Genomic DNA, 27,534 nt, shown 5'->3' on the forward strand with positions numbered 1-27,534 from the left:
AATGCAAGTAAGGCCTGACTAAAGCTCAAACACATGAACTTTATGTCCTTTGAAGAGTTATTCCTGAGTTTAAAATGCATTAAAAAAAAAAAATTTAAAAAAAAAAAAATTATATTTAGAATTTCCCCAGTTGTTTAAATTTCCTGCACTTATGTTTCATACAGGTTAGTGAAATTCAAAGTGCTTTACATGGGAATGAAAAGCTGATAAGACAACAGTTCAATGTAGGTTCTCTTGGCAGTAGATGACTTGTTGACATTGTTATGTTCACTGCTTGTGTTCAGTTGTCTTATGTTTTATAAATGTTGGAAAATTACTTGTAAGTTGTAGTTTTAAGTCTATTACTTTATCAGAGAACAGGCACAAACGTTTGCGTGAGAATGTGTCGAATATGTTTCACCAGTGCTGGAAAATGAAGTCATAGCAGGCTGTGGTCAAACTGTTCAGTTGTGTTAGTTCTGTTAAAAAGGAAGGAAGCAGAAACAAGCTGAAGAAGAAGTTGGAGAAAAAAAAAAAAGTCACCCAAAATAAATGAAATGTAGCTTCTGTTTCCAAACTTTTCTGGATTTCTGTAATGCTACAGCTTCACTCTAAGGACAAAGAATTTCTCAGAAGTATCTGGACTGGATGTGAGGATGGGGCACACTTTGCTCTGTGAGCTGGGATTATTCTGTGAGTACATCACCGACTTTTTCTGTTTAAATCGTACGGATTGATGAAAAGGTTTCAGTGAGAGCAACAGGCTATCAGTCACTTGTTCCTTTTTCTAAATATGTGAGGAGAAAAGAGAACAGATTCACCATTTTATTAATAACTTTGGTCAGATGAGAGTAGAGGACTGTTTTAATGCATCTCAAAGATTTGATTATGTTCAGCGCTGATAATTTGATTAATTTAACATATTCATGTTTATATGTTAACTAACATTGGTAAAACTCCAAATGTTACTTGTTAATTCAATATTTGGTCATTTGCTTTAGTTTGATAATATCTGAAGTTTTGACCTGTCTTGCAGTGCTCTGTACATTCCCCTTCAATGGACACGCTGAAGGTAATTATACAGTTTCCAATTTTCTCTTTCTTTTATTTCTTTTTGTTTATTCATTAACTATTAATTGCTTCAGTACTTCCTCTTTCTGCTTTCTTTTTGGTCATCTGTCTTTTTCATTGTATGTATCTACACTGATTGTGCCTTGCATAGTGTGTAAAAGTGTTTTCCGTTGCTAACTGTGTCGTGTTTTATACTGCATATGTTTGTGTTGGGTTCTAGATGCTGTGTTGACCACTAACGCTGACTGGTCAACTTTTTTTACCGGCGAGTCTGTTACGTTCATATGTGACATGAAGGACGGAGAAGTCACTGACTGGGAATACAAAATCAAAAAGGATGACAAGGAATTGATTCCCTACAACTCACATAAAATGTACACACTTCAAATTAGTTCAACTTCCTACAGTGGTAACTATCAGTGCTGTGGTCGTAACAAGAGCTCACATGATACGAAGTGCAGTAATGTCCTATCTTTAACTGTATCAGGTAAGTCCTCAGTGTTTTATCACTATGACATGACAGCAGGAATTTATGATCCCTATTCAAAGTATATGTAATACCGTGTACATTTAATTAATCTTGTTGTGTAAGCATCTTTTAAATACGGTGAAACTTTAATTGAAACACTTTACTGTTCCTGATACTTTTCTCTCAGAAGTTGCTAGAAAACTCAAAGATTGTAATCCAGAATCACTACATGTGTGTTTTGGTGTAAAATATCATCTTTTGCAGAAGTAACAAGAAGAGTAATCTGAGAGTGAAGACCTCTGCAAAGGCCAATAATCTTTTAGTTAATAGTTACTTAGTCAATAATTACTTTAGCGTTGACACCATGTTGAAATGGACACAAATCAACGGTGGTTTAAAACATCTTTTCTCTGCAGTAAAAATAAGTATCAATTAATAAAGTGTAAGTGCAATTTCTTTTGTCAAATTTGAAAATGTAGAATTTAGAAAGGAATTTTACTACAAGTGGAAGGTTGCAGCCGTAATATGAAAATATACAATTTTGTTATTTTTTCAACCCATCAACTGCAATAATCTTTTTTTTATTCTGTTTTTTTCCCCCAATAATAGGAAGACCAAAGGCAACACTGACACCAGGCACAACAACCATATCAGTGGGAGACACTGTGAGACTGACTTGTTCTGTGGAGAGATCTGATGGCTGGAAATACGAGTGGTTCAGACGAACCTCAGACACCAGTGAAGTTCAACTCTCAACAAATGATGGACAGAACAAAGTTATCAGTATATCACGAGGAGGCATCTACCGTTGTTTAGGAGGAAGAGGAAACCCAGGTTTCTACACTGATGTAAGTGATGACGTCACCATTCACATAACCTGTGAGTTCAGTCATTTTGTTTGAATACATTTGTGATTACCATTTGAATTAAGAATGAAACCTGCAATACGGAACTTTCTCTGTTGATTTCATGTTTTTGTTTGTATCCCAACTGTGTATATGTGGTGGAAACAGTTCTCAACAAACCTGTTTTAAGACTACAACCCTACTGGTCCCCAACATTCAGTGATGAGATGATCACTCTTACATGTGAAGTCTCAGGAGGTGAATCCACTGAGTGGGTGTATGAGTGGAGAAGAGCCCGGTTGGTTGTACACCATGAAAACAAGAAATACTGGAAATTCAGAGCTTCTGAATCCATCAGCGGAGACTACGACTGTAGGAGACGTCTCAGAGATGACTCGTATTCTTCAACAGACTGGAGTGAAGCCATCACATTGTTAGTATCACGTAAGTCATTTTTGTTGTGTGTACTGTCTAAATTCTTTAAGGTGCAAAATCGCTCCATGTTGCATCTTTATTCAGACAGTGAGTGAACAGATTAGAGTTTGTCTTCATCACGTTGCACCTGATAGTTGGTAGTTGATCCATTTCCAGCTGGCGTAGAGATGACAATGTTGGGCTGTTGTTCCACCACGTTAGTCAGAATAAACAAGTATTACTATATTTAGACATCAGGTGGTTTATATCTGTGGGTTTAATATTATGAGCAATGGTCATTTTATTTCCTGCTAGTAAACAGTGCTTAATTAATACTATTCTGTATATGAGAGTAGATCAATAAGTTCAGAGTCCCCTGCTCGTCCACAGAGCAGGAGAAATATAACCCTAATAAGTAACTGCTACAAATTTCATCATTAGTTCCTGAGTTACACAGCTTTTTGTGAGCAGGATGTGGTGGTGACAAATGATTTTAGGTTTTTTTCATCTCCATGACAGCTCAACCAAAGGCCCGACTGAGTGCTGCCAGCAGAACCATTTTAGCCGAAGGCAGTCTGACCCTGACCTGCTCAGTGAACCCATCATCTGGATGGCAGTACTATTGGTACAGAGATGACAAACCCTCTGGACCTCTGACCTCACAAGATGCTGCTTTTCATTCAAATGGACAAATTGATGTCTCTCAAGGAGGACTGTACCAGTGCAGGACAGGAAGAGGAGACCCAGTTTACTACACAGAATACAGTGATTCAGTCAGAATCAATAAAATTGGTAAGTTTGAGTTTGACTTGGTGACATTTCTCTGAATACAAATGTAGAAAAAGTCCAGTGTTTTTATGAATGATGTTATTATGTTATGAAGTCTTTTTTTTAATGTTCATTTAACATGTGTGTGTCTTTGCTGGTGCTCCTCGAACATGGACAGTCCCAAACAGAGCAGTTGTGAGTCTGCAACCCAACTGGCCTCAGATATACAGAGGAGAGAAGATAACTCTTAAATGTGAGATCAGTGGAGGAGACGTTGAATGGGAGTATAAATGGAGATCTAACAGTTCATACAAACCTCCAAATCAAAATGAATTTAGTATTTATTCTGCTTCTTCAATCCACTCTGGAAACTACAAGTGTAAAGGCACGATGAAAAGTTCCCAACAGTCTTCAACAGAGTGGAGTGATTCCTTCAGTTTGATGATATTGGAAAGTAAGTCACATCATATTTTACCAGTCATGATTCTCATTTATTTAAAACTGTATGATATATCGTACAACTTTACATTTATATATTAAGATCAAACAATCATTGATAAAGAAATACTGCAACTATACAGGATACAAATGTTACTTGTAATCTGCCATCAATACTCAGTAACATGTTTTCATCTTTCCAACAGGACCCCTGTCCGTCCTCACTGTGTCTCCATCATGGCTGAGTCCTGGAGCCTCAGTAACTCTGAGCTGTGTGGTTCAACATCCGTCTGCAGGATGGAGGTTCTACTGGTACAAAGCTCTTCCTGATATTTCAGACAAGTTTGGTTTCTACATCAAAGAGCTGCTGCCTGGTAGCATCGACGGGACGGCACAAGATTCCTACATTGTTCATGGACAGAGAGACACAGCAGGATATTTGTGCAGAGCTGGAAGAGGAGATCCAAAATATCACACTGTTTACAGCAATCCTAAATTTGTCTGGTCTGGAGGTCAGTTTGCATGTTTGTTTGATGTGTTCCATTCACGTTGGTTTTTCTAGTCTTCCTTCAGCAAATGCAACGCTTTCTCTTTCTCAAGGAATCAAATAGTGACTTTTTATCAAAGCCATTCACATCTCATACAGACACACAAGGTGCCGTGTGAGAGGATCATGGTTTGGTTTAGATGTGACACAGTCGCTGTTTGGTCAGGGTTAAGCACAAAAACTACTTATTTATGTTTAAGGGGGAACAAATCTTGACTGACTAATGATGGGACTGTTGACTTTTGCTTCATCATTTCATCAGTGGTTTGTTCCACTTTACAACTTCCCTATTTAATTTCACAACAACATCTGGTTAAAATTTATTTTCTTTAACGTCTTTTCGTTATTTGGTATCCTTTTACTTTATATAGGTCACATTGTTTTTGTTTTAATGCTGTTACTTGGATATGTTAAATTTAAACAAATATTCAGAACTTTACTCATCACAAATTATTAATTAAATATTGTAATTTTTTTAAATTATAATTTTAATTTTCTTTCAAATATTATAGCACAGAACTTTTCATTTGGTTTGACCCACCATCCTGGTTTTCTTTTTCAGATTTTAATCCATCAGCGTCTCTCACAGTGAATCCTGACAGAGCACAACACTTCACCTCTGACTCTGTTTCACTGACCTGTGAGGGAAACTCTACTGAGTGGAGAGTGAGGAGGTTTACTGATACCAGCTTACTGTTATGTTCTTTCTGGGGCACAATGAATGGATCAACATGTAATGTTCATGAGTTCAGTACTGCCGTGTACTGGTGTGAGTCTGGATCAACCTTCAGCAACGCAGTCAACATCACAGGACAGCGTGAGTTTTTCATTTTATTCATGAATTATTTCAACATTTACATTTCATGTTTGGGAATTTCAAGGTGGCAAATATGATTCTGTGTCCTGTAGATTCAGTTTAAGTAGTTCAAGTCTATCGTAGAAAATGAAAACCTTTTCTTCATCATCAGCATTGAACATGGGAAAATAGTATTAACTGATGTTTTTGTATCAAAAACCATAAACCCTTTTCTTTCAGTAGCTGTATAGTTATCTAGTTTTAACTTGGCTCCTTAGCTACTGCATTGTTGCCTCAAAATTCCTCTAAACAATAAGCATTCCTTAAAAGCTGAAGTCTGTTCACATATGAATTAGTACAGTGCAACCTTTTTCATCAACATTAACATCTACAATGACATTTGCTGGTTGTGATTTGTCAAATTCTGCACAAAAGTTTGCTTTGATTGTGATTTGTATTGAAGCTTTTATGTCAATAGGCAAAACAAGCTGACCTCAAAATAAGTGTTCATATTGTCTGATGGTTTTACAGGTGATGATATTATCCTGGTGAGCCCTGTCCATCCTGCAACTGAGGGATCATCTGTTATTCTTGACTGCAAGTTGAGGACAGAAAATGTTCTTTCTAATGTTATTTTTTATAAAAATGACACAATCATCCAAAATGACCCCACAGGTCAGATGATCATCTCTGTTGTGTCAACGACTGATGAAGGCTTCTACAAGTGTCAATACTCCGGAAAAGAATCACCACAGAGTTGGATGGCGGTGAAAAGTGAGTAATCCCTATTGTTTTTGTTTAGATTATCATTAATGAGCTAATATTATTCTCTGCTAAACAGTGATTGTGCAGCAAAAACCATAAGGGCAAGAAAACCCTCAGTTTACCAACTGTTCAGGCCCCAAAGTGTGACTTGGCCGATCTTGCGTTATGAAGGAAATTATGAAACGTCAATCTGTTTTGAAAATAATTGTTATTCAACTTTCTAAAAGTAGATGTCCTCCATGATAATGATGATGATGATGATGATGATGATGATGATGATGATGCATCATCTGATTCTCACGAAACTGGACAGTAGTTCTTCATGACTGGGTCACGTGTTGATCCCCAAGTTCCATACAAATACACCACCAGTGGTCGCTATAATTAAAATTCACATGTTAGATCATTAGAAAATGTTAAGTTCCATGTTTTCTTTGTCACTAAGCATTCTGTGTAATATACCTTTCCAATAGCTAAGGTAAGCAGAATGTTTCTTAACCCTTTTGCTTGAGGGTTCAAATCACAGTGCAAAACTCATGTTGCAATAACATGTCTGCAGCATCATCTCCGAGGCTGCCTCGACCTCAAACATTGTCGCTTGCTGCTATGTTAATTATTAATAGTAGCAGTAACAGCAGTATTTTGAAAATTCCCTGCATAGATTCTGTTAGTGGTGCTATATTCATACACTTTTTAAAACCCTTTATTTATTACAGCCGTTTCCAGAGCTGAAAGCTCTTCATCTCTGTTCCATGTTCTGTTGATTGTTGGGCTGCTTTGTGGAATTTCACTGATTATTCTTCTGCTGCTGTTTTGTCGCTACAAACAGTCAAAGGGTAAGTCAAACTTTTTCTTCTCATACTGCATTGATTACACTCTAAATATTCAGTCGTTCTGAGTACTATACATATACTTTAGTGATGACGGAGCGATTTGCAAAAATCATATAATAACAATTGTCTTTTTCACAGATTCATGTTTTATCAGGTTGGTGCAACGCTCCCCTCTTTTATTTTCAACATACCAGAATTCCATCCCTTGTTTCTAATAAAATCTACAGTTTATTTACTAAATGTTTTTGGCCCACCAGGTCTCAGAGCACAAGTCAGAGCTCTGCTGCAGACCACATGACCAACCAGGATGAAGCTCAATGCAACAAATGCGCTCCTCCTCCCCACGGTAAGCCCACTTTTATTCTGACGTATTGTAAACAGTATTCATAATATTTCCACATCTCATTCGAATGAATGATTAATTCAACATTGGCTTGATTGTACTCTGTAGGTGATGCCAGTCTCTATGAATCAATCAAAAGCCCTGAAGATGCTGAAAATGGTGCAGTATATTCAGAGGTGAGAAAAAGTAAGTGAACCCTTTGGGAATTTTTTACAAATACTTCTTAAAATATAGGCAGATATTGACATAAATTAAAAATCTTTTAACTGGCTCAGACCATATCTAATGGAGAATAATGACTTAGACTTTTGACTTGGATAATGATCAATTTTACAACCAATTTCATTTTCAGGGGTTTCCATACTTGTTTTTGCCTACTTACTTTGCAATGAACATGAATATTTTAGAAAGACCAGAATATGATGCCAAAAGTAACTGCAAATGATTAACTGACAGTCTCTGACGTAAAAACGTTTTTTTTTTAAAATGTATTTCAGATGAATCCAATGATGTAACATATTCTTTGCTGGAGCTTAAAAGCATCACTAAGAAGGGTGAGTATTTGATGTCGTAAAAAACACATAACATAGATGGAAAATTCAGAATTTTTTGCAAATAAAGTCCAGGAAGTTTAGTCATTCATCTGATCCTTCGAGCAGGGAAAACTAAGAAACCAGAGGAGAGCTGTGTGTATTCTGATGTGCAGATAAGATCATCTCCAGGTACGGTGCATCACAACAATACTGCCGAAAGGTATTTTTTGTGTGTTTTGTGGTGTCCTTTATTAATACTACAACAAGGTTTTACCAATTACAGCAACATACAAACCGTATATATGAACTTTTATACGTGTTTGATTTCACAGATACGGTGTAAAACTACCAACATGGCTGAGAATGATAAAATACATTGCTACGTATCATTTGTAATCTGTAACATGTTATCTCTTGTTTTCTTTTGTACACTATGTTAGTGCTGCTTTTCCTTCAAGAAATCCATATAAATCATTTCATTGCCAGTTTAACTTGAGACGTTACTGTCAAATATTCTAAAGCTATTATTTCTTTATTCACAGGAAAATCAGCTCATGCAGCAGCTGACGAGATGGTTTATTCTGAAGTCAAACCAGGAAAATCTCTTGGTAATTGCGCAGTGTTAAAATAGTGCACATAATAATACATATACATAATTCGTGACTAATGATTTACTTTTACAAACACTTGAAGTAAATTGTCATGAATCCCCTTTAATTGTTGAATAACGCTCCATCTTTTCATTTTTCACTCTTCCCTCATATCAATAAATATGATTACAAAACCAATGGAGAGAATGACAAAAGCAAAACGACATATAGCAGATAATTTACATTGTACACAGAAGAACAGGTTTTATTATCTTAATCTCCTGTTTATGATGTACGTGTTCCCATTGAGTGTTTATGTGCTGCATTTATTCCAAAAGGCAACAGTTAATTGAGCTTTTGTACTGAGTGATAGTGTGGCTTCAAAGTCAGCATTTTTTTCAGTTTTGCATGATCTGTTAACAAACAGCATAACCTGTTATTTGAAAGTATTTTATGTATATTAAGCATTATTTTTGTATAGTTTAAAAAAAACTTTTGACCATTAATTGAGCATTGTTTTCATTTATTTGATTGTCTTCAGACCTTTTAATCTGTTTTATCCTCCGTAGACTTGTAACCATTTTTCTATTTTTATTCGTATTTTGTAATTATTTTTATTTGTGTATTTGGTGTGATTGATTTTAAAAGAAATGTATTATTTTTTTATTTTTATATTTTTACTGTTGTTGTCTTTTTCTTAAAATTTGGTCTTATTTGAATTTTTGAAAAAAAAAATTTGAATTTAATTTTTCATTCTTACTTTTATTTTTCTATATTCTTTTTTCTTATTATTTGGGAAACATTGATATAATATTTTAATACTTGTAGGTTCACATTTTCAGCCACATGAGGGGGCCCTGTGATTGTCCTTTCAGTTACTCTGTGCTTAGTAGTTGGCTGTGCTTAAATATCAACACATTTGCATCTTGAAGTGTATTTTATGAGGCACTATCAGTGTTCATGTTTAATATGTGTAACAATTTAATCAATGGAGAAATATGCTCTAGATTATTTTCAGCATCTTCCCTCCATTTGTGAAGACAGTGTTACATGTCGCTCCTTGGTACGTTTGTAAATAATGCATCTGTACTTCATATCTTTTAATTAATAGTCCATAGTAAGTGTCAACATTCATACAGTTATTTTATTCTAAAAATCCTCCGTTTTTCTAGAAGATGTGAAGGGTCAGGGCCCTTAAGGGTCATTCATTAAACATTTCAGTTCTGTCTTGGTTCTGTTTCTTGTATGACTCACTGGTCAGCACAGTTTTCCTGGTATCGTACCACTTCTTCTTTCGAAAAATGCTGTTGTTACACTTCTGAGTTTCACCGAGCATTTTGCTGAAGGGCTCGAGTTAAACGGCTCACTTGATCCTGCTGAATGCCCGAAGAAGATTGTTTTTAAAGAAGTAGAATCTACCTGGAAAATTAGGTTTGAAATAGAGAAAGGGGTGTCCAGTGTATGGAAAGTTCTTAGAAAAGAAATGGACTTACAATCCACTTGATCATTTCTCAAAAAAAGAAAATGACCTAATATCTGAAACCTGTCAAATTAGGAGACCTCTGTCAATTGTTCCCTGTTGACTATCTTTTGCATTTTATATGGTCTTCATAGTCAGTATTGATGACATGACACAACACATAGAATATGATGTGACGGTTTGCTCAAATACAGCATAAAACTGCATATTAATGCCACGGCTCACTTTCTCAGCCTAATGTAAAACTGCATCACAGCGCCACGGCTTAAACTAAGTGTTTACAAACAAGTTTCCTACTCAGAACTTTGGCAAATGGGATACACTACATGGCCAAAGTGGTTTCAATTCACTTTGTGTGGACAATTTCACAGGAAACACAATGTTTCAAAAACAGCCTTATCTCAGCGAGAGAAGCTCAAAAACAACATAAAACTGCATTACAGTGCCACGGCTTAAACTAAGTGTTTATTAAGAAGTTTCCTACTCAGAACTATGGCTAATGGGATACACTACCTGGCCAAAGTGTTTTTAAGTCACATTGTGTGGACAATTTTGCAGGACACATAATGTTTCAAAAACAGCCTTACCTCAGCGAGAGAAGCTCAAATACAGCATAAAACTGCATTACAGTGCCACGGCTTAAACTAAACACGAACAAATTTCTTCATCAGTACTGTGGCAAATGGGATAAACTACATGGCCAAAGTCTTTTCAAATCACTGCGTGTGGACAATTTTGCAGGAAACACAATGTTTCAAAAACAGCCTTATCTCAGCGAGAGAAGCTCAAAAACAGCATAAAACATTCACATTGTTTCCCCATGCCAAAGTGTTTTCAAGTCACATTGATTTTACTCTGTAGGTGATGTTTCTATCTATGAATCAATCAAAAGCCCTGAAGAAGAGGAAAATGGTGCAATATATGAAGTTGCAATTTGAGGTGGGTGGAGCCTTTATGTATAAAAGTTTCTTAGAATATATTCACATTATCATCTAAATTATAAATATTTTATTAGCCCAGACTTTAATCCAACAGAGATATGGAATTACCTCAAAAGATATTTTAGGGATTTGCCAAAGCTGACTTCTACAATGAATGTGTTACAAATGGAAGTAAATTCTCATAAATCACCTTTAATTGTTGAAAAACCCTGCATCCTTTCATTCTTTGCTTTTCCTCCAGGTCAATAAAGAGATCTGTGTCAACGGAACCGACGGATGGATGACAAAATCAAAAGTACATACAATTCAATAGCAGATTATTTACAGTGTACATAAATGAAAGAAATGTATCATGATTTTAATCTCCTGTTTATGATGTACGTGTTGTTCATGATCTGCATTTATTCCAAAAGGCAACAGTTAATTGAGCTTTTATACTGTAAGTCAGCATCTTTTTCATTTTTGCGCAATCTGTTAACAAACAGCTTATCCTGTTATGATAACGTATTTTATGTATATTAACCTTTATTTTTTTAATTTAATTTTTTTTTTTTTTTGGAGTGTCTATAAAGTTTTTTTCTTTTCTTGCAGTAAGTTGTCAGTATTTTTTTCATTCATTTGTCTTCAGACCTTTTAATCTCTTTTTTTTTTTTATCTTTTACAGACTTTTTCATACTTATTTTTACGATGACTATTATTTTTACTTTGGGTTTTGTTTTTGCTGATTTTTGAAATGTTCTGATGTTGGAGGTCTCTTGTCAATAGATGACCTTTGATATTGTTATGTTCATGCTGCTTGTCTTCAGGGAGACCAGGTACAAACCATTACATGAGAATCTGTCAAATATGTTTTATCATTGCTGGGAGAGGAAGTCAAAGCAGACGGTGGTCAAACCCTGTTTAGTTGTTAGTTCTGTGAAAAAGGAAACAAGTTGAAAGAAAACAACATCACCTACAATAGATGAAATATAACTTCTGTTTCCAAACGTTTCTGGGTTTCTGTAATGCTGCAGCTTCACTCTAAGGACAAAGAATTTCTCAGAAGTATCTGGACTGGATGTGAGGATGGGGCACACTTTGCTCTGTGAGCTGGGATTATTCTGTGAGTACATCACCGACTTTAGAAAAAAAAAACATCTCTCATTTCAAATTGAATGAAATATATAAAGTATTTCAGAAAGGTTTTGTTCTGCATCACTTTTCAAAACTTACCTTTTTGGAGGATTCACCTGATCATCTTAGAAGAGGTGATGCTTCCAGTGTTCCAGAAATAAGTTACCTTGGTGAGCTACTTTATACCACTAGATGTCACCAGAGGTGCAAACTATCAAATCCTTTGCACATCCAAGTCTTGGATGATTTCTGGGTATTTGTCTTATTTATGTACAATGTGTCTCTGCTCTTGTATGCTCAGTGTGATTTGTTCCCAGTATATTTCCATCTCAGCGATATGCCTAAACACTGAATTGTGTTACTCTTAGGTTTTCACTCTTACAGATCATGAAATAGAAAACATGTCCCCCCCCCCCCCATCTTCTCCATGTCTTCTTATACAAAACAAAGAGGCACAACAATTTTCAAAAGTAGTCCGTCACTGACTTGTTTTATATCATATTTTGTGTTGTACAGTTTCTGCTGCAAATTTGGGAATTGCATGTAAATTAACGTATATTTATTTTGCACAATATACTGTAACATACAGTGTCTCAGGTTGGCTTTACAAAATCATAGACTCCACAGATTCTGACCCAGAATACACTCGCAAACAAGACTAAATACCAACAAACAAAAGAGACCACAGCTAAAGTGTCCGGATCCCTGTCTAACCCTGTTAACATGTTGGTCTCTCAGATCTCCTCTCCTGACACACTTCGTCCATCAGTGTGTTGTTCATTCTGTTCCTCAACGTTTTGCTTGTTTTGATGTCTTCATAAAGAAATCCGACATTCGCTTTTACGTCCAACACGCACTCTCGCGGCTGCGTCGGTTGACGTCACGGGTTGTCCGTCTGGCGTTAAACGTCATTTCCTGCCACCGTGAAAGTTAGAAATCCGACATCCCCCTATCCACTTCTTGAAACGGAAATATCAGTCGAGATAAACATAACCAGGAATATTTGTGGAAACAACACGTGAAGTATCTCAACATCTTATTTATTATCAACAGCAGTTATTTGTACTCCCAAACATGTTGAGTGTTTTTGTTGTTCCACGTGTAACGTGTAAGGTACACGTGATTCCGGTTAAGCAATTATATACTTGATATCTTCAAAGAATCATGAGCAGATGGAAAATGCTTCTTTTACTGAGTTGTTGGATTATTACAGGTAAGATTAATACAAAATAGTTCATCTATTTCTTTTTTTTTTTTTAAACCAAATTCTAACGTTGTTTTTTGATGTTTAGAAATTTTGGACGAATTCCTCATGGGCACCATTAACAACATTTGTTTTTGAAATGTTTCCTTGGATCAAATTTTTTAATGCTGACATGTCCTCTTGTTTTTAAAGATATTTTCTCACTTTATTGTTTTATTGTAATGCTGCTGCAAAAAAGTAAAAGTCAGAAAAAGGATTTATTTTTGCATCCACACGTATCGTACTCATCTTAAAATATCTGCTGTATGTGCGGTAGGATTTTAAGGTGTTGTGATAATGTTTTCTAAGATCTATTTTCTTTTACTTGATTGTTTCCTATCAGCAGTGATGGCAAAGGACCCATCAGCGACGCATTATAGACTGAAAAGCAGCTCAGTGTGTCTACGTGTCAGGAAACCACCTCCAGTACATAGTGGTACATGGAAGTTTGGTGAAACACTTTTTGCTTCTGATAAATTCATCAAACCCAGTCACAGAGAGAGAGTGTTTTTTAGTCCTGGAAACCTCTCATTGTGTCTGAATAAGCTGACTGACGGAGACAGTGGCATCTATGAAGTATCATTCTACGACTCTAATTTCACATCAACATCAGAGACACATCAGGTCATTGTTCAAGGTAGGTCGTATGCACTACTTGCTTTCTTTTTCATGGATCTGCTTTAAATGTTCATACATCTCTGAATTTAGTCGCATTTACCTTAAGATCAACTTCTCAAACATATCGTGACAGCACGCGTGAAACTATCTGGCACTATTTTTACCCACAACTTCATATGCAAATAAAAAATTCCTGTCTGCTACGTGTCCTTCCTCATATTTAACTTTCCATCGATGATCGCTGGGGTGTGTTTACGGCAGGTGGCCCACAGAGGATTCCATGAAGTCATCGATTTGTCTGCTTGGCTGTGTGGTTTTTTTTGTACAGAACAGGTTCCTCAGCCTGTGATGGAGATGTTGGTGCTTCGCTCCAACGTTTCTACGGGATTCTGCAACATCACAGTGAACTGCTCCGTCCGGGACGACTGGGTGTGGTTTGTCTGCGACGAAAACAACTGCACAGCATCTGGGAAGTCCTTCAGCAAGGTCAACATCACCGTCGTCACTGACAACAGAACTGTCGTCTGCAGTGGCAACAACCACGTTAGCAAAAGTAACGTTTCTAAAAGCAAAGACCTGTGTAAGTATTATGGGTTGTTTATAAATAGCAATAAGGCTGTCGGTTGATCATTTAGTAAATTATTGTACTGAAATTCAGATGAACTCTGTGCTGTTTAAATGATTACCTGTTTTTTTTTTTGCTGATTCAAATTTCTCACCTGTTAGAAATATGTTCCCATCTGTTTCCAGGTTTCAGCAAATCGAAGCCTGAAAAGGAAGACCCATCAGAACAACTCTATGAAATACTGATAGTTATTGTATTTGTTGTAGTGTTGTTCTCTTGTATTGGCTTTGTGGCTATGAGGCGCTTTTCAAAAACAAGCAATCTCCAGCAGGTAAGCTGCATTTACAAAGAACAATTTTAAAATGATCTTAGTCATCTAGCAGAACATCAGATTGTGTAACATCAGAAGGTTTTAATGTCGGGATACTGTAGTATGTTTGAAAACATTCTGATAAAAAATAAAATAATAACATACAATTGACATATGAAATCATATTTTACTGCATTATTTCCAGGCACGTCCATTTCCCGCTCAGGAAATACGAAACCCCCCAACAGAGACCCAGCCACGACTCGAGTCTCGAGTCTCTACATCTTCCAGTCAAGCTGAGGCCTCGTATGAAAACGTGGACGTCGCACAGTTCAGCCGGAGCAGCGGGCCGAGACAGGAACAGGACTGGAGGGAAATCCAGACAGTAGATACCGTCTACAGCACTTTACAGATGCCACACGCGGCCGCCTCTCTTGGCAGGAGTGACAGCAGCAGTGATGGGAAAGGCCACGAGGAAACACCAGAGGCTTGGACTTCAGACTCTGTCCCCCTGGATGAGGAGCAGAGCCCCGCGTGCGTTGACACGGTGTACAGTGTGCTGCAGAAGCAGAAAAATCCGTAGCCGCGGTAACGCCAGTAGGTGGAAGAAGATTTCAAAAGACATGAACGACACAAGTTCAAGGTTGTGGTTCGAATTTGTGGAGGACACATCATTACTCGTTATGCAGCTATTTTGGACAGTGATACTTAGTCTTTGGTAGGTGCTTGAAGCTTATTAATGTTTTAATAAAAATGAGATTATTATTTGTAGTTTCTTCAACAATATAATTGTTTGTCCTACCATTTTATTGTCACACACGTTGGAGTGCAGTGTTATAGAGGAAAAATGTACCACATGAATTAAAAAAAAAAAAAAAAAGGAATTTTTATTGTTTGCGCTTTCCAACTGCAAGTATAAGAAAAATAAAAACTCACTATTGCAGGATTAGTTACATTAAATGACAGTAATTGTAATTTACAGATTATCAAATGAGTTTTGAACTTTTTTCCCCCCATTTTATTACCCTTCATACTGTTTTGACTATTTCAAAGCTAAAAATATGTTTCAAGTGAGGGTATGTGTATAAAATGCTGTAAAATATTTTCTTACATGCACGATTATGTCCCTTAAAAATCAAGTCGTGTACTTAATCATGAACAATATTTGTCTAGGAAAGAAATAATAATCATGTAAGAAAAGACTAACTAAATATAGGCGACACATACAAAACAATGATAAAACAGCGACAGCTGACTAATTATTTACTCACAGAGCCCACAGAAAATAAAAACAATCCTGAGAGTACAACAGCAGCTCTGAAAGTCAGATTTACACATTTTCTTAATGATAAGACCATCGACCAATGACGTCGTTAGTATTCAGTATTTAGTATTTTGATGTGTATTTAGACCACTGTTGCACTTTGAGGCTCCTCCAATGATTACCTGATTATCTTAGAAGAGGTGATGCTTCCAGTGTTCCAGTAATAAGTTACCTTGGTGAGCTACTTTATACCACTAGATGTCACCAAGGTGCAAACTATCAAATCCTTTGCACATCCAAGTCTTGGAAGAGTTCTGGGTATTTGTCTTATTTATGTACAACGTGTCTCTGCTCTTGTATGCTCAGTGTGATTTGTTCCCAGTATATTTCCATCTCAGCGATATGCCTAAACACTGAATTGTGTTACTCTTAGGTTTTCACTCTTACAGATCATGAAATAGAAAGCATGTCCCCCCCCATCTTCTCCATGACTTATACAAAACGAAGAAGCCCAACAATTTTCAAAAGTAGTCCGTCACTGACTTGTTTTATATCATATTTTGTGTTGTACAGTTTCTGCTGCAAATTTGGGAATTGCATGCAAATTAATGTATATTTATTTTGCACAATATACTGTAACATACAGTGTCTCAGGTTGGCTTTACAAAATCATAGCCTCCACAGATCCTGACCCAGAATACACTCGTAAATAAGACTAAATACCAACAAACAAAAGAGACCACAGCTAAAGTGTCCGGATCCCTGTCTAACCCTGTTAACATGTTGGTCTCCCAGATCTCTTCTCCTGATGTGTTCTGTCATTCCCCTGTTTGTTGTTGTTTTCCATGTGCTTCTAGTTTTGTTCTGTCCTCCTCTGCCTGCCTCCAGACACCTCCCATGGCCACGCCCCTGATCAGCCTGCACAGCTGAGGACAATCCAGCTGATTACCACCTGCAGGTTGACACACCGGTTCCTCATCCCACTAATCACCTCCCGACACGATATCAACCCTGGTCCTGCAGTCCTGGGTTGTCGTTTCATACGATCTGCTACGTCCACTCACCCACAACCTGTTGCCAATGCTGCCAGCCATGTGTCGTGCCGTGGACTTCCTCTATTCTGCCTGCTACCCTGTGTCAGACCTCGGGAGACCACACGCTCCATCCAGCTTGCCAGCCTGCCTCGGACTCATCCTCCACCAGAAAATAAAGTCTGTTCTGTACCTGAACTCGGTTTTCTGTTTGCATTTGGGTCCGATCCTGCTGCATCTCATAACATAAAGAGTCAGTGTGGGGACATCAATTTATTTCTGTGTATTTTTATGTTTATTTCAATATCTAGTAATGTAGCGACACAAGAGCGTCCCACATTTCTTCAGTTCATTCATCCAACATCTGTACAGTGTATCTTGTCTGCTGGATGAATGTATCCTGACATCTGGCTTCTGTTTCAGAGGAGTCTGACGTATCCACGGGTCACCCGCCACAATAAAAGCAAAGGCAAGAAAAAAACAAGGTCAGCAAAGTCTGCAATCACCTGCAGTTGTTATTCTCCAATAAGTTTATGATGGACAAATAAGATCATGTCATGGGTTGTAATTCTGTTGATTTGACATTTTGTCTATATGCATTAACAGTTTACATCAGTGGATTAATAAAAGCTATAATACACTGATATTCTTTGTATTTGTGGAAACCTTAACTCAAATGTCCCTGCGGCTCATTGTTTTCATCGAAGCACAAAAGTGGTTACGAGAATCATCTCTGTTCAAAGGAAAGGAAGTCCTGCAGCAACGGATGCAGCAGTTTATTCTGAGGCCAAAGTGTGAACAGCTCTTGGCAACGATGCATGTTGGGTGCACACTGTGGTGAGTTATTCTACAAATTATTAACTGGCTTATAGCTCTTAATAACATCCATATAAATTGGATAACCCTGTTTTCCGAAGTCTGTAAAGAGAACAAAAACCAAAGCAAAGCATTTTATGAGATCATTGTCTGCAATTCTGGTACTCAAATATCAGACATGCTCAGTAGTTCATTTGAATTTCATATAGACTCAATACTGCCTCTTTTGGCACAAAGCACACGTCTCCTATTTGCTATTCATGCATTGCATAATCACTTCCTATAATTATTTACATTTATTTAGAAGTTTTTGCGGGAAACTTTGAATGTATACTGTTTAATAATGCTGCATCAGGTGAAAGTTTGAAATATGAGGTCTTTTGCTGTTAATGCAGATTGAAAGTCAGATTCTTCAACAATGTTTACATGAGGAGGCTCCTGTGTGGACACGAAAAAATACTTCTACTATTATTATATATCATGATCAACGTTACTTTACACGATTAAAAGATTATGAAAGTGTCAAATATGTTTGTTGAAAAGTTTCATTTTTATTCATTTGCCAGTATTTTTTTTTTCATTTATTTGTTAGACTTCAGACCTTTTAATCTTTTTATTTTTTTTATTTTTTTATTAATCTTTTACAGATTTTTTTCATACAATTTTTTATGCTCATGTTTGTTTTTATTTATAGTCTTTTTTATTGTTATTTTAATTCTTATTTTTAGGATTATTATTCATACTCTCTTCACCCTCATTTCTATTAATGTCACGATTTCCGCTTTGCTCAAGCTCAATCACTTCCTGTTGGTGAAGTCATGACCAAAATCAAAACCACAATTTCACCATCAGGTGGACACGTAAAAAGATTCTGTGTTCGGGTAATCGAACACTTTAGTGAAGCTCAACTCAGAATGAACATATTTTCAGATGAAAGTTTCACTGTTGGATCAGAAAGTGCACGATTACCAGTGAGTGTGTCAGTGAGTGTGACACCTCTGTTATTAGTGTACTTTACTCATTCTCGGTGGCAATGTATTTATTGAACAGCATATTTCAAACATTTAATGAATTTATGCTGCTACCATTACAGTCGCATCAAAAGTCACTGACCCTTTGCAAGCCAGCAGTAGCCTACAGGATGATCATATAATGGCTGGAAACTGAAATGTCTTATTCTCAGTGAGTGTCACTGTCAGCAGCAGTTGGGACATAAAGGACCAAAACATAAACCTTTGAATCTGTCCTTGTATTTTCAAAAGTATTTACCTTAATGCTTTAATGGACTCTATAAAGGTGCTGATGCTCCCACCAAACATAAGAAGCAGACCAGGAGGAAGCAAAGACAACAAAAATGTAAGTAAGGCCTGACTAAAGCTCAAACACATGAACTTTATGTCCTTTGAAGAGTTTTCCTGAGTTTAAAATGCATTAAAAAAAAATCATTAAAATTATATTTAGAATTTCCCCAGTTGTTTAAATTTTCTTCACTTATGTTTCATACAGGTTAGTGAAATTCAAAGTGCTTTACATGGGAATGAAAAGCTGATAAGACAACAGTTCAATGTAGGTTCTCTTGGCAGTAGATGACTTGTTGACATTGTTATGTTCACTCTGCTTGTCTTCAGTTGTCTTATATTTTATAAATGTTGGAAAATGACTTGTAAGTTGTAGTTTTCAGTCTATTACTTTATCAGAGAACAGGCACAAACATTTGCGTGAGAATGTGTCAAATATGTTTCACCAGTGCTGTGAGAGGAAGTCATAGCAGGCTGTGGTCAAACTCTGTTCAGTTCTGTTAGCTGTGTGAAAAAGAAAGGAAGCAGAAACAAGCTGAAGAAGAAGTTGAAAGAAAAAGAAGAAGATAAAAAGACACCCAAAATATTTGAAATATAACTTCTGTTTCTGAACATTTGTGGGTTTCTGTAATGCTGCAGCTTCACTTTAAGGACAAAGAATTTCTCAGAAGTATCTGGACTGGATGTGAGGATGGGGCACACTTTGCTCTGTGAGCTGGGATTATTCTGTGAGTACATCACCGACTTTTTCTGTTTAAATCGTACGGATTGATGAATAGGTTTTAGTGAGAGCAACAGGCTATCGGTCACTTGTTCCTTTTTCTGAATATGTGAATAGAAAAGAGAACAGATTCACCATTTTATTAATAACTTTGGTCAGATGAGAGTAGAGGACTGTTTTAATGCATCTCAAAGATTTGATTAATTTAACATATTCATGTTCATATGTTAACTAACATTGGTAAAACTCCAAATGTTACTTGTTCATTAAATATTTGGTCATTTGCTTTAGTTTGATAATATCTGAAGTTTTGACCTGTCTTGCAGTGCTCTGTACATTCCCCTTCAATGGACATGCTGAAGGTAATTATACAGTTTCCACTTTTCTCTTTCTTTTATTTCTTTTTATTCATTCATTACCTATTAATCGCTTCAGTACTTCCTCTTTCTGCTTTCTTTTTGGTCATCTGTCTTTTTCATTGTATGTATCTACACTGATTGTTCCTTGCATAGTGTGTAAAAGTGTTTTCCGTTGCTAACTGTGTAGTGTTTTATACTGCATATGTTTGTGTTGGGTTCTAGATGCTGTGTTGACCTCTGACCCTGACTGGTCCACTTATTTTACCGGCGAGACTGTTACGTTCATATGTGACATGAAGGAAGGAGAAGTCACTGACTGGGAATACAAAATCAAAAAGGATGACGAAGAAGTGATTCCCTACAACTCACATAAAATGCACCCATTTGAAATTAGTTCAACTTACTACAGTGGTAACTATCAGTGCTGCGGTCGTAAGAGGAGCTCACATGATCCAAAGTGCAGTAATGTCCTATCTTTAACTGTATCAGGTAAGTCCTCAGTATTTTATCACTATGACATGACAGCAGGAATTTATGATCCCTATTCAAAGTATATGTAATGCCGTGTACATTTAATTAATCTTGTTGTGTAAGAATCTTTTAAATACAGTGAAACTTTAATTGAAACACTTCACTGTTCCTGATACTTTTCTCTCAGAAGTTGCGAGAAAGTTCAAAGATTGTAATCCAGAATCACTACATGTGTGTTTTGGTGTAAAATATCATCTTTTGCAGAAGTAACAAGAAGAGTAATCTGAGAGTGAAGACCTCTGCAAAGGCCAATAATCTTTTAGTTAATAGTTACTTCGTTAATAGTTACTTTAGCTTTGACACCATGTTGAAATGGACACAAATCAACGGTGGTTTAAAACATCTTTTCTCTGCAGTGAAAATAACTATTAATTAATAAAGTGTAAGTGCAATTTTTTTTGTCAAATTTGAAAATGTAGAATTTAGAAAAGAATTTTACTACAAGTGTAAAGTTGCAGCCGTAATATGAAAATATACAATTTTGTTATTTTTTCAACCCATCAACTGTAATAATCTTTTTTTTTTTATTCTGTTCTTTTTCCCTAATAATAGGAAGAGCAAAGCCAACACTGACACCAGGCACAACAACCATATCAGTGGGAGACACTGTGAGACTGACTTGTTCTGTGGAGAGATCTGATGGCTGGAAATACGAGTGGTTCAGACGAACCTCAGACACCAAAGATGTTCAACTCTCAACAAATGATGGACAGAACAAAGTTATCAGTGTATCACGAGGAGGCATCTACCATTGCAGAGGAGTAAGAGGAAACCCAGATTTCTACACTGATATAAGTGATAAAGTCACCATTCATCTAACCTGTGAGTTCAGTCATTTTGTTTGAATACATTTGTGATTACCATTTGAATTAAGAATGAAACCTGCAATATGGAACTTTCTCTGTTGATTTCATGTTTTTGTTTGTATCCCAACTGTGTATATGTGGTGGAAACAGTTCTCAACAAGACTGTTTTAAGACAACAACCCTACTGGTCCCCGGCATTCAGTGGTGAGATGACCACTCTTACATGTGAAGTCTCAGGAGGTGAATCCACTGAGTGGGTGTATGAGTGGAGAAGAGCCCGGTCCGTTGTACACCATGAAAACAATAAATACTGGACATTCAGAGCTTCTGAATCCATCAGCGGAGACTACGACTGCAGGAGACGTCTCAGAGATGACTCGTATTCTTCAACAGACTGGAGTGAAGCCATCACATTGTCAGTATCACGTAAGTCACGTTTGTTGTGTGTACTGTCTAAATTCTCTAATGTGCAAAATTGCTCCATGTTGCATCTTTATTCAGACAGTGAGTGAACAGATTAGAGTTTGTCTTCATCATGTTGCACCTGATAGTTGGTAATTAATAAAATGTAAGTGCAATTTCTTTTTTCAAATTTAAAGATGGAGAATTTAGAAAGGAATTTGACTACAAGTGGAAGGTTGCAGCTGTAATATGAAAACATACAATTTTGTTGTTTTTTTCAACCCATTGTAATGACCACCTAAGTTCACCATTTGTACAGTCACTGTGATGGGGACATGTAATTTGTTCATTTGGTTGCTATCACCGCGGATTGTACATCATCTATTGTCAGTGGCCGGTGGCATCTGCACGGCCAATGGACATGCGTTTTTATGATTATTTTCCTAAATAACTGGACTATATAATGAAGGTAAGTGACGTCACTGAGAGAGGGCTTAGGTGTATGGTGGAGGCGGCGTCCAGAGAACAATACCTGGCGGCGAGTCCAGGGGATCTTGCCCAAGGGAACCACGTCGTGGAGTATCTTCCTTTTGGATTATCTGAAATATGGACTTTTTCTGCCAGAAGAAGAGTTTTAACTTCTAGACGAACAGCGGTGGGGAGATCTGCGCGGACTTTGCTTGGAGGCATTAAACCGTGGCGGCTCACCACGTTTCACCGGGTATCGAACCTTTTTTCGTTTAGAGACTTTTTTTTTAAGTCAACAAAGACTATTTATGGTTGTGTACTTGGGGTCAGGAGGTATTTGGGTTGTTTGGGGCTATTCGGCAGGTATTGTTTGTGTGTTGGGGGCGGTCTTTGTTTGTTACGACACCCCTCTTTGTTTGGTAATTACCGTCCAGGTGGGACGCGTCCTAATTTGTATTTTTTCCCCTTTAATATATTACACCTCTCAACCAACTTGTGTCACTTTCCTTCATTTATATTTTTGTTCCACATTATGGGCAGGTAAAGGTAAGGATGTTATGTTTAGGTTTTGAGTTTTTTAGTTAACCAGGAGTTCAGCAGGCTGGAACCATACGACGAAATCAGGTCTGTCCGTTCCCTTTAATAGCGTGTAGCTTTTTCCCTTACTATTAGTTAGGGTGAATTGTTACACCATCACTTGTAATAATCTTTTCTTTATTCTTTTTTTCTCCAATAATAGGAAGACCAAAGCCAACACTGACACCAGGCACAACAACCATATCAGTGGGAGACACTGTGAGACTGACTTGTTCTGTGGAGAGATCTGATGGCTGGAAATACGAGTGGTTCAGACGAACCTCAAACACCAAAGAAGTTCAACTCTCAACAAATGACGGACAGAACAACGTCATCAGTGTATCACGAGGAGGCATCTATCGTTGTTTCGGAGTAAGAGGAAACCCAGGTTTCTACACTGATGTAAGTGATGACGTCACCATTCACATAACCTGTGAGTTCAGTCATTTTGTTTGAATACATTTGTGATTACCATTTGAATTAAGAATGAAACCTGCAATATGGAACTTTCTCTGTTGATTTCATGTTTTTGTTTGTATCCCAACTGTGTATATGTGGTGGAAACAGTTCTCAACAAGCTTGTTTTAAGACAACAACCCTACTGGTCCCCGACATTCAGTGGTCAGATGATCACTCTTACATGTGAAGTCTCAGGAGGTGAATCCACTGAGTGGGTGTATGAGTGGAGAAGAGCCCGGTCAGTTGTAACCCATGAAAACAATAAATACTGGAAATTCAGAGCTTCTGAATCCATCAGCGGAGACTACGACTGTAGGAGACGTTTCAGAGATGACTCGTATTCTTCAACAGACTGGAGTGATTCCTTCAGTTTGGTGATATTGGAAAGTAAGTCACATCATATTTTACCAGTCATGACTCTCATTTATTTAAACTGTATGATATAGCGTACAACTTTGCATTTATATATTGAGATCAAACATTCATAGATAAAGAAATACTGCAACTATACAGGATACAAATGTTACTTGTAATCTGCCATCAATACTCAGTAACATGTCTTCATCTTTCCAACAGGACCCCTGTCCGTCCTCACTGTGTCTCCATCATGGCTGAGTCCTGGAGCCTCAGTAACTCTGAGCTGTGTGGTTCAACATCCGTCTGCAGGATGGAGGTTCTACTGGTACAAAGCTCTTCCTGATATTTCAGACAAGTTTGGTTTCTACATCAAAGAGCTGCTGCCTGGTAGCATCGACGGGACGGCACAAGATTCCTACATTGTTCATGGACAGAGAGACACAGCAGGATATTTGTGCAGAGCTGGAAGAGGAGATCCAGAATATCACACTGTTTACAGCAATCCTAAGTTTGTCTGGTCTGGAGGTCAGTTTGCATGTTTGTTTGATGTGTTCCATTCACGTTGGTTTTTCTAGTCTTCCTTCAGCAAACGCAGCGCTTTCTCATTCTCAAGGAATCAAATACTGACTTTTTATCAAAGCCATTCACATCTCATACAGACACACAAGGTGCCGTGTGAGAGGATCATGGTTTGGTTTAGATGTGACACAATCGTTGTTTGGTCAGGGTTAGGCACAAAAACTACTTATTTATGTTTAAGGGGGAACAAATCTTGACTGACTAATGATGGAACTGTTGACTTTTGCTTCATCATTTAATCAGTGGTTTGTTCCACTTCACAACTTCCCAATGAAATTTCACAACAACATCTGGTTAAAATTTATTTTCTTTAACGTCTTTTGGTTAATTGGTATCCTTTTACTTTATATAGGTCACATTGTTTTTGTTTTAAAGCTGTTACTTGGATATGTTCAATTTAAACAAATATTCAGAACTTTACTCATCACAAAGTATTAATTCAATATTGTATTTTTTTTTTAATTGTAATTTTAATTTTCTTTTAAATATTATAGCACGGAACTTGTCATTTGGTTTGACCCACCATCCTGGTTTTGTTTTTCAGATTTTAATCCATCAGCGTCTCTCACAGTGAATCCTGACAGAGCACAACACTTCACCTCTGACTCTGTTTCACTGACCTGTGAGGGAAACTCTACTGAGTGGAGAGTGAGGAGGTTTAATGATACCAGCTCACTGTCATACTGTTCTTTCTGGGGCACAATGAATGGATCAACATGTAATGTTCATGAGATATTGTTCAGTACTACCGTGTACTGGTGTGAGTCTGGATCAGCCTTCAGCAACGCAGTCAACATCACAGGACAGCGTGAGTTTTTCAATTTATTCATGAATTATTTCAACATTTACATTTCATGTTTGGGAATTTCAAGGTGGCAAATATTATTCTGTGTCCTGTAGATTCAGTTTAATTAGTTCAAGTCCAATCGTAGAAAATGAAAAGCTTTTCTTCATCATCAGCGTTGAACATGGGAAAATAGTATTAACTGATGTTTTCGTATCAAAAACCATAAACCCTTTTCTTTCAGTAGCTGTATAGTTATCTAGTTTTAACTTGGCTCCTTAGCTACTGCATTGTTGTCTCAAAATTCCTCTAAACAATAAGCATTCCTTAAAAGCTGAAGTCTGTTTGCATATGAATTAGTACAGTGCAACCTTTTTCATCAACATTAACATCTACAATGACATTTGCTGGTTATGATTTGTCAAATTCTGCACAAACGTTTGGTTTGATTGTGATTTGTATTGAAGCTTTTATGTCAATAGGCAAAACAAGCTGACCTCAAAATAAGTGTTCATATTGTCTGATGGTTTTACAGGTAATGATATTATCCTGGTGAGCCCTGTCCATCCTGCAACTGAGGGATCATCTGTTATTCTTGACTGCAAGTTGAGGACAGAAAATGTTCTTTCTAATGTTATTTTTTATAAAAATGACAAAATCATCCAAAATGACACCAGAGGTCAGATGATCATCTCTGCTGTGTCAACGACTGATGAAGGCTTCTACAAGTGTCAATACTCCGGAAAAGAATCACCACAGAGTTGGATGGCGGTAAAATGTGAGTAATCAGTTTTTTAACATTTTGTAATTTTCGGCTGCCTTCAAACATCTGGCCGGGACAGCAGATGAAAATTAGCCTCTCTGGCTAACTCTGGCTAACTTACAGTTTTGCTGTTGATTGGTGTGTATTGTCCCTGCAAAATAAATAAATAAATATATTATTGTTAATATTAATCACGACAGTAGTATTTAGAAAATTCCTTTAGTAGATTCTTCTGGCGATACTATACTCTTGCATTAAAAATGTTTTTCTTTTTATTCCAGCCGTTTCCAGAGCTGAAAGCTCTTCATCTCTGTTCCATGTTCTGTTGATTGTTGGGCTGCTTTGTGGAATTTCACTGATTATTCTTCTGCTGCTGATTTGTCGCTACAAACAGTCAAAGGGTAAGTCAAACTTTTCCTTCTCATATTGAATTGATTACACTCTAAATATTCAAAGACATTCTGATTACTATACATGTACATTGCACTTAAAAAAAATGAAGTAACAGCAATTGTCTTTTTCACAGATTCATGTTTTGTCAGGTCGGTATCATGCTTACTTTTCTCATTTTCAACATATCAGAATCACATCCTGTGTTTCTTATTAAATCTACTGTACTCACTAAATGTTTTTGGCCCACCAGGTCTCAGAGCACAAGTCAGAGCTCTGCTACAGACCACATGACCAACCAGGATGAAGCTCAACACAACACATACGCTGCTCTTCTCCACGGTAACTCTACTTTTATTCTGACATGTTGTAAACTGTAATCATAACATTTCCATGTGTTTATCTGATTTTAAATGAATCGTTAAGCAAACTGTGGCTTGATTTTACTCTGTAGGTGATGTTTCTATCTATGAATCAATCAAAAGCCCTGAAGAAGATGAAAATGGTGTAATATATGAAGTTGCAATTTGAGGTGGGTGGAGCCTTTATGTGTAAAAGTTTCTTGGAATATATTCACGTTATCATCTAAATTATAAATATTTGATTAGCCCAGACTTTAATCCAACAGAGATATGGAATGACCTCAAAACATATTTTAAGGATTTGCCAAAGCTGACTTCTATAATGAATGTGTTACAAATGGAAGTAAATTCTCATAAATCACCTTTAATTGTTGAAAAACCCTGCATCCTTTCATTCTTTGCTTTTCCTCCAGATCAATAAAGAGATCTGTATCAACGGAACCGACGGATGGATGACAAAATCAAAAGTACATACAATTCAATAGCAGATTATTTACAGTGTACATACATGAAAGAAATGTATCATGATTTTAATCTCCTGTTTATGATGTACGTGTTGTTCATGATCTGCATTTATTCCAAAAGGCAACAGTTAATTGAGCTTTTATACTGTAAGTCAGCATCTTTTCAATTTTTGTGCAATCTGTTAACAAACCACATATCCTGTTATGATAAAGTATTTAATGTATATTAAACATTATTTTTTGAGTTAAATTTTTTTTAATTTGGAGCATCAATAAAGTTGTTTTCTTTTCTTGCAGTAAGTTGTCAGTATTTTTTCATTTCATTTGGCTTCAGACCTTTTAATCTTTTTTTAAAAAATCTTTTCCAGACTTTTTCATACTCATTTTTACGACGACTATTATTTTTACTTTTAGTCTTGTTTTTGCTGATTTTTGAAATGTTC

The 27,534-nt window shown here is 36.8% G+C and overlaps 3 protein-coding genes across 4 annotated transcripts; all 3 read left to right on the forward strand.

Annotated features, from left to right (window-relative positions):
• Positions 1 to 589: 589 nt before the first annotated feature.
• On the forward strand, positions 590 to 9,617 carry LOC138203785 (Fc receptor-like protein 5). The gene is made up of 17 exons (XM_069158782.1): positions 590 to 672; positions 1,016 to 1,051; positions 1,271 to 1,537; positions 2,129 to 2,398; positions 2,533 to 2,808; positions 3,298 to 3,570; positions 3,725 to 4,000; positions 4,191 to 4,496; positions 5,094 to 5,348; positions 5,859 to 6,101; positions 6,809 to 6,928; positions 7,064 to 7,079; positions 7,183 to 7,271; positions 7,377 to 7,454; positions 7,766 to 7,822; positions 7,928 to 7,990; positions 8,344 to 9,617. Exons 1-17 carry the CDS (start codon positions 636 to 638, stop codon positions 8,430 to 8,432), a joined length of 2,751 nt encoding a protein of 916 aa, XP_069014883.1. The 5' UTR covers positions 590 to 635; the 3' UTR covers positions 8,433 to 9,617.
• Positions 9,618 to 12,864: 3,247 nt separating this feature from the next.
• On the forward strand, positions 12,865 to 15,876 carry LOC138203835 (SLAM family member 7-like). Of its 2 annotated transcripts, none has more exons than XM_069158829.1 (5): positions 12,865 to 13,138; positions 13,512 to 13,805; positions 14,115 to 14,366; positions 14,537 to 14,682; positions 14,867 to 15,876. In XM_069158829.1, exons 1-5 carry the CDS (start codon positions 13,090 to 13,092, stop codon positions 15,242 to 15,244), a joined length of 1,119 nt encoding a protein of 372 aa, XP_069014930.1. In that variant the 5' UTR covers positions 12,865 to 13,089; the 3' UTR covers positions 15,245 to 15,876. The 2 variants fall into 2 exon arrangements, with proteins under 2 accessions (XP_069014930.1, XP_069014931.1); XM_069158830.1 differs by having other exon boundaries at positions 13,515 to 13,805.
• A 4,567-nt stretch (positions 15,877 to 20,443) lies between these two features.
• On the forward strand, positions 20,444 to 27,287 carry LOC138203786 (Fc receptor-like protein 5). The gene is made up of 11 exons (XM_069158783.1): positions 20,444 to 20,639; positions 21,638 to 21,913; positions 23,097 to 23,366; positions 23,501 to 23,789; positions 23,976 to 24,274; positions 24,873 to 25,136; positions 25,648 to 25,890; positions 26,157 to 26,276; positions 26,402 to 26,417; positions 26,519 to 26,607; positions 27,041 to 27,287. Exons 1-11 carry the CDS (start codon positions 20,444 to 20,446, stop codon positions 27,046 to 27,048), a joined length of 2,070 nt encoding a protein of 689 aa, XP_069014884.1. The 3' UTR covers positions 27,049 to 27,287.
• Positions 27,288 to 27,534: the final 247 nt, after the last annotated feature.

Source organism: Embiotoca jacksoni, unplaced genomic scaffold (assembly GCF_022577435.1).
Source record: "Embiotoca jacksoni isolate LCO1_2020_lvr unplaced genomic scaffold, fEmbJac1.0.p SCAF_24, whole genome shotgun sequence".
Taxonomy (NCBI): Eukaryota; Metazoa; Chordata; class Actinopteri; family Embiotocidae; genus Embiotoca; species Embiotoca jacksoni.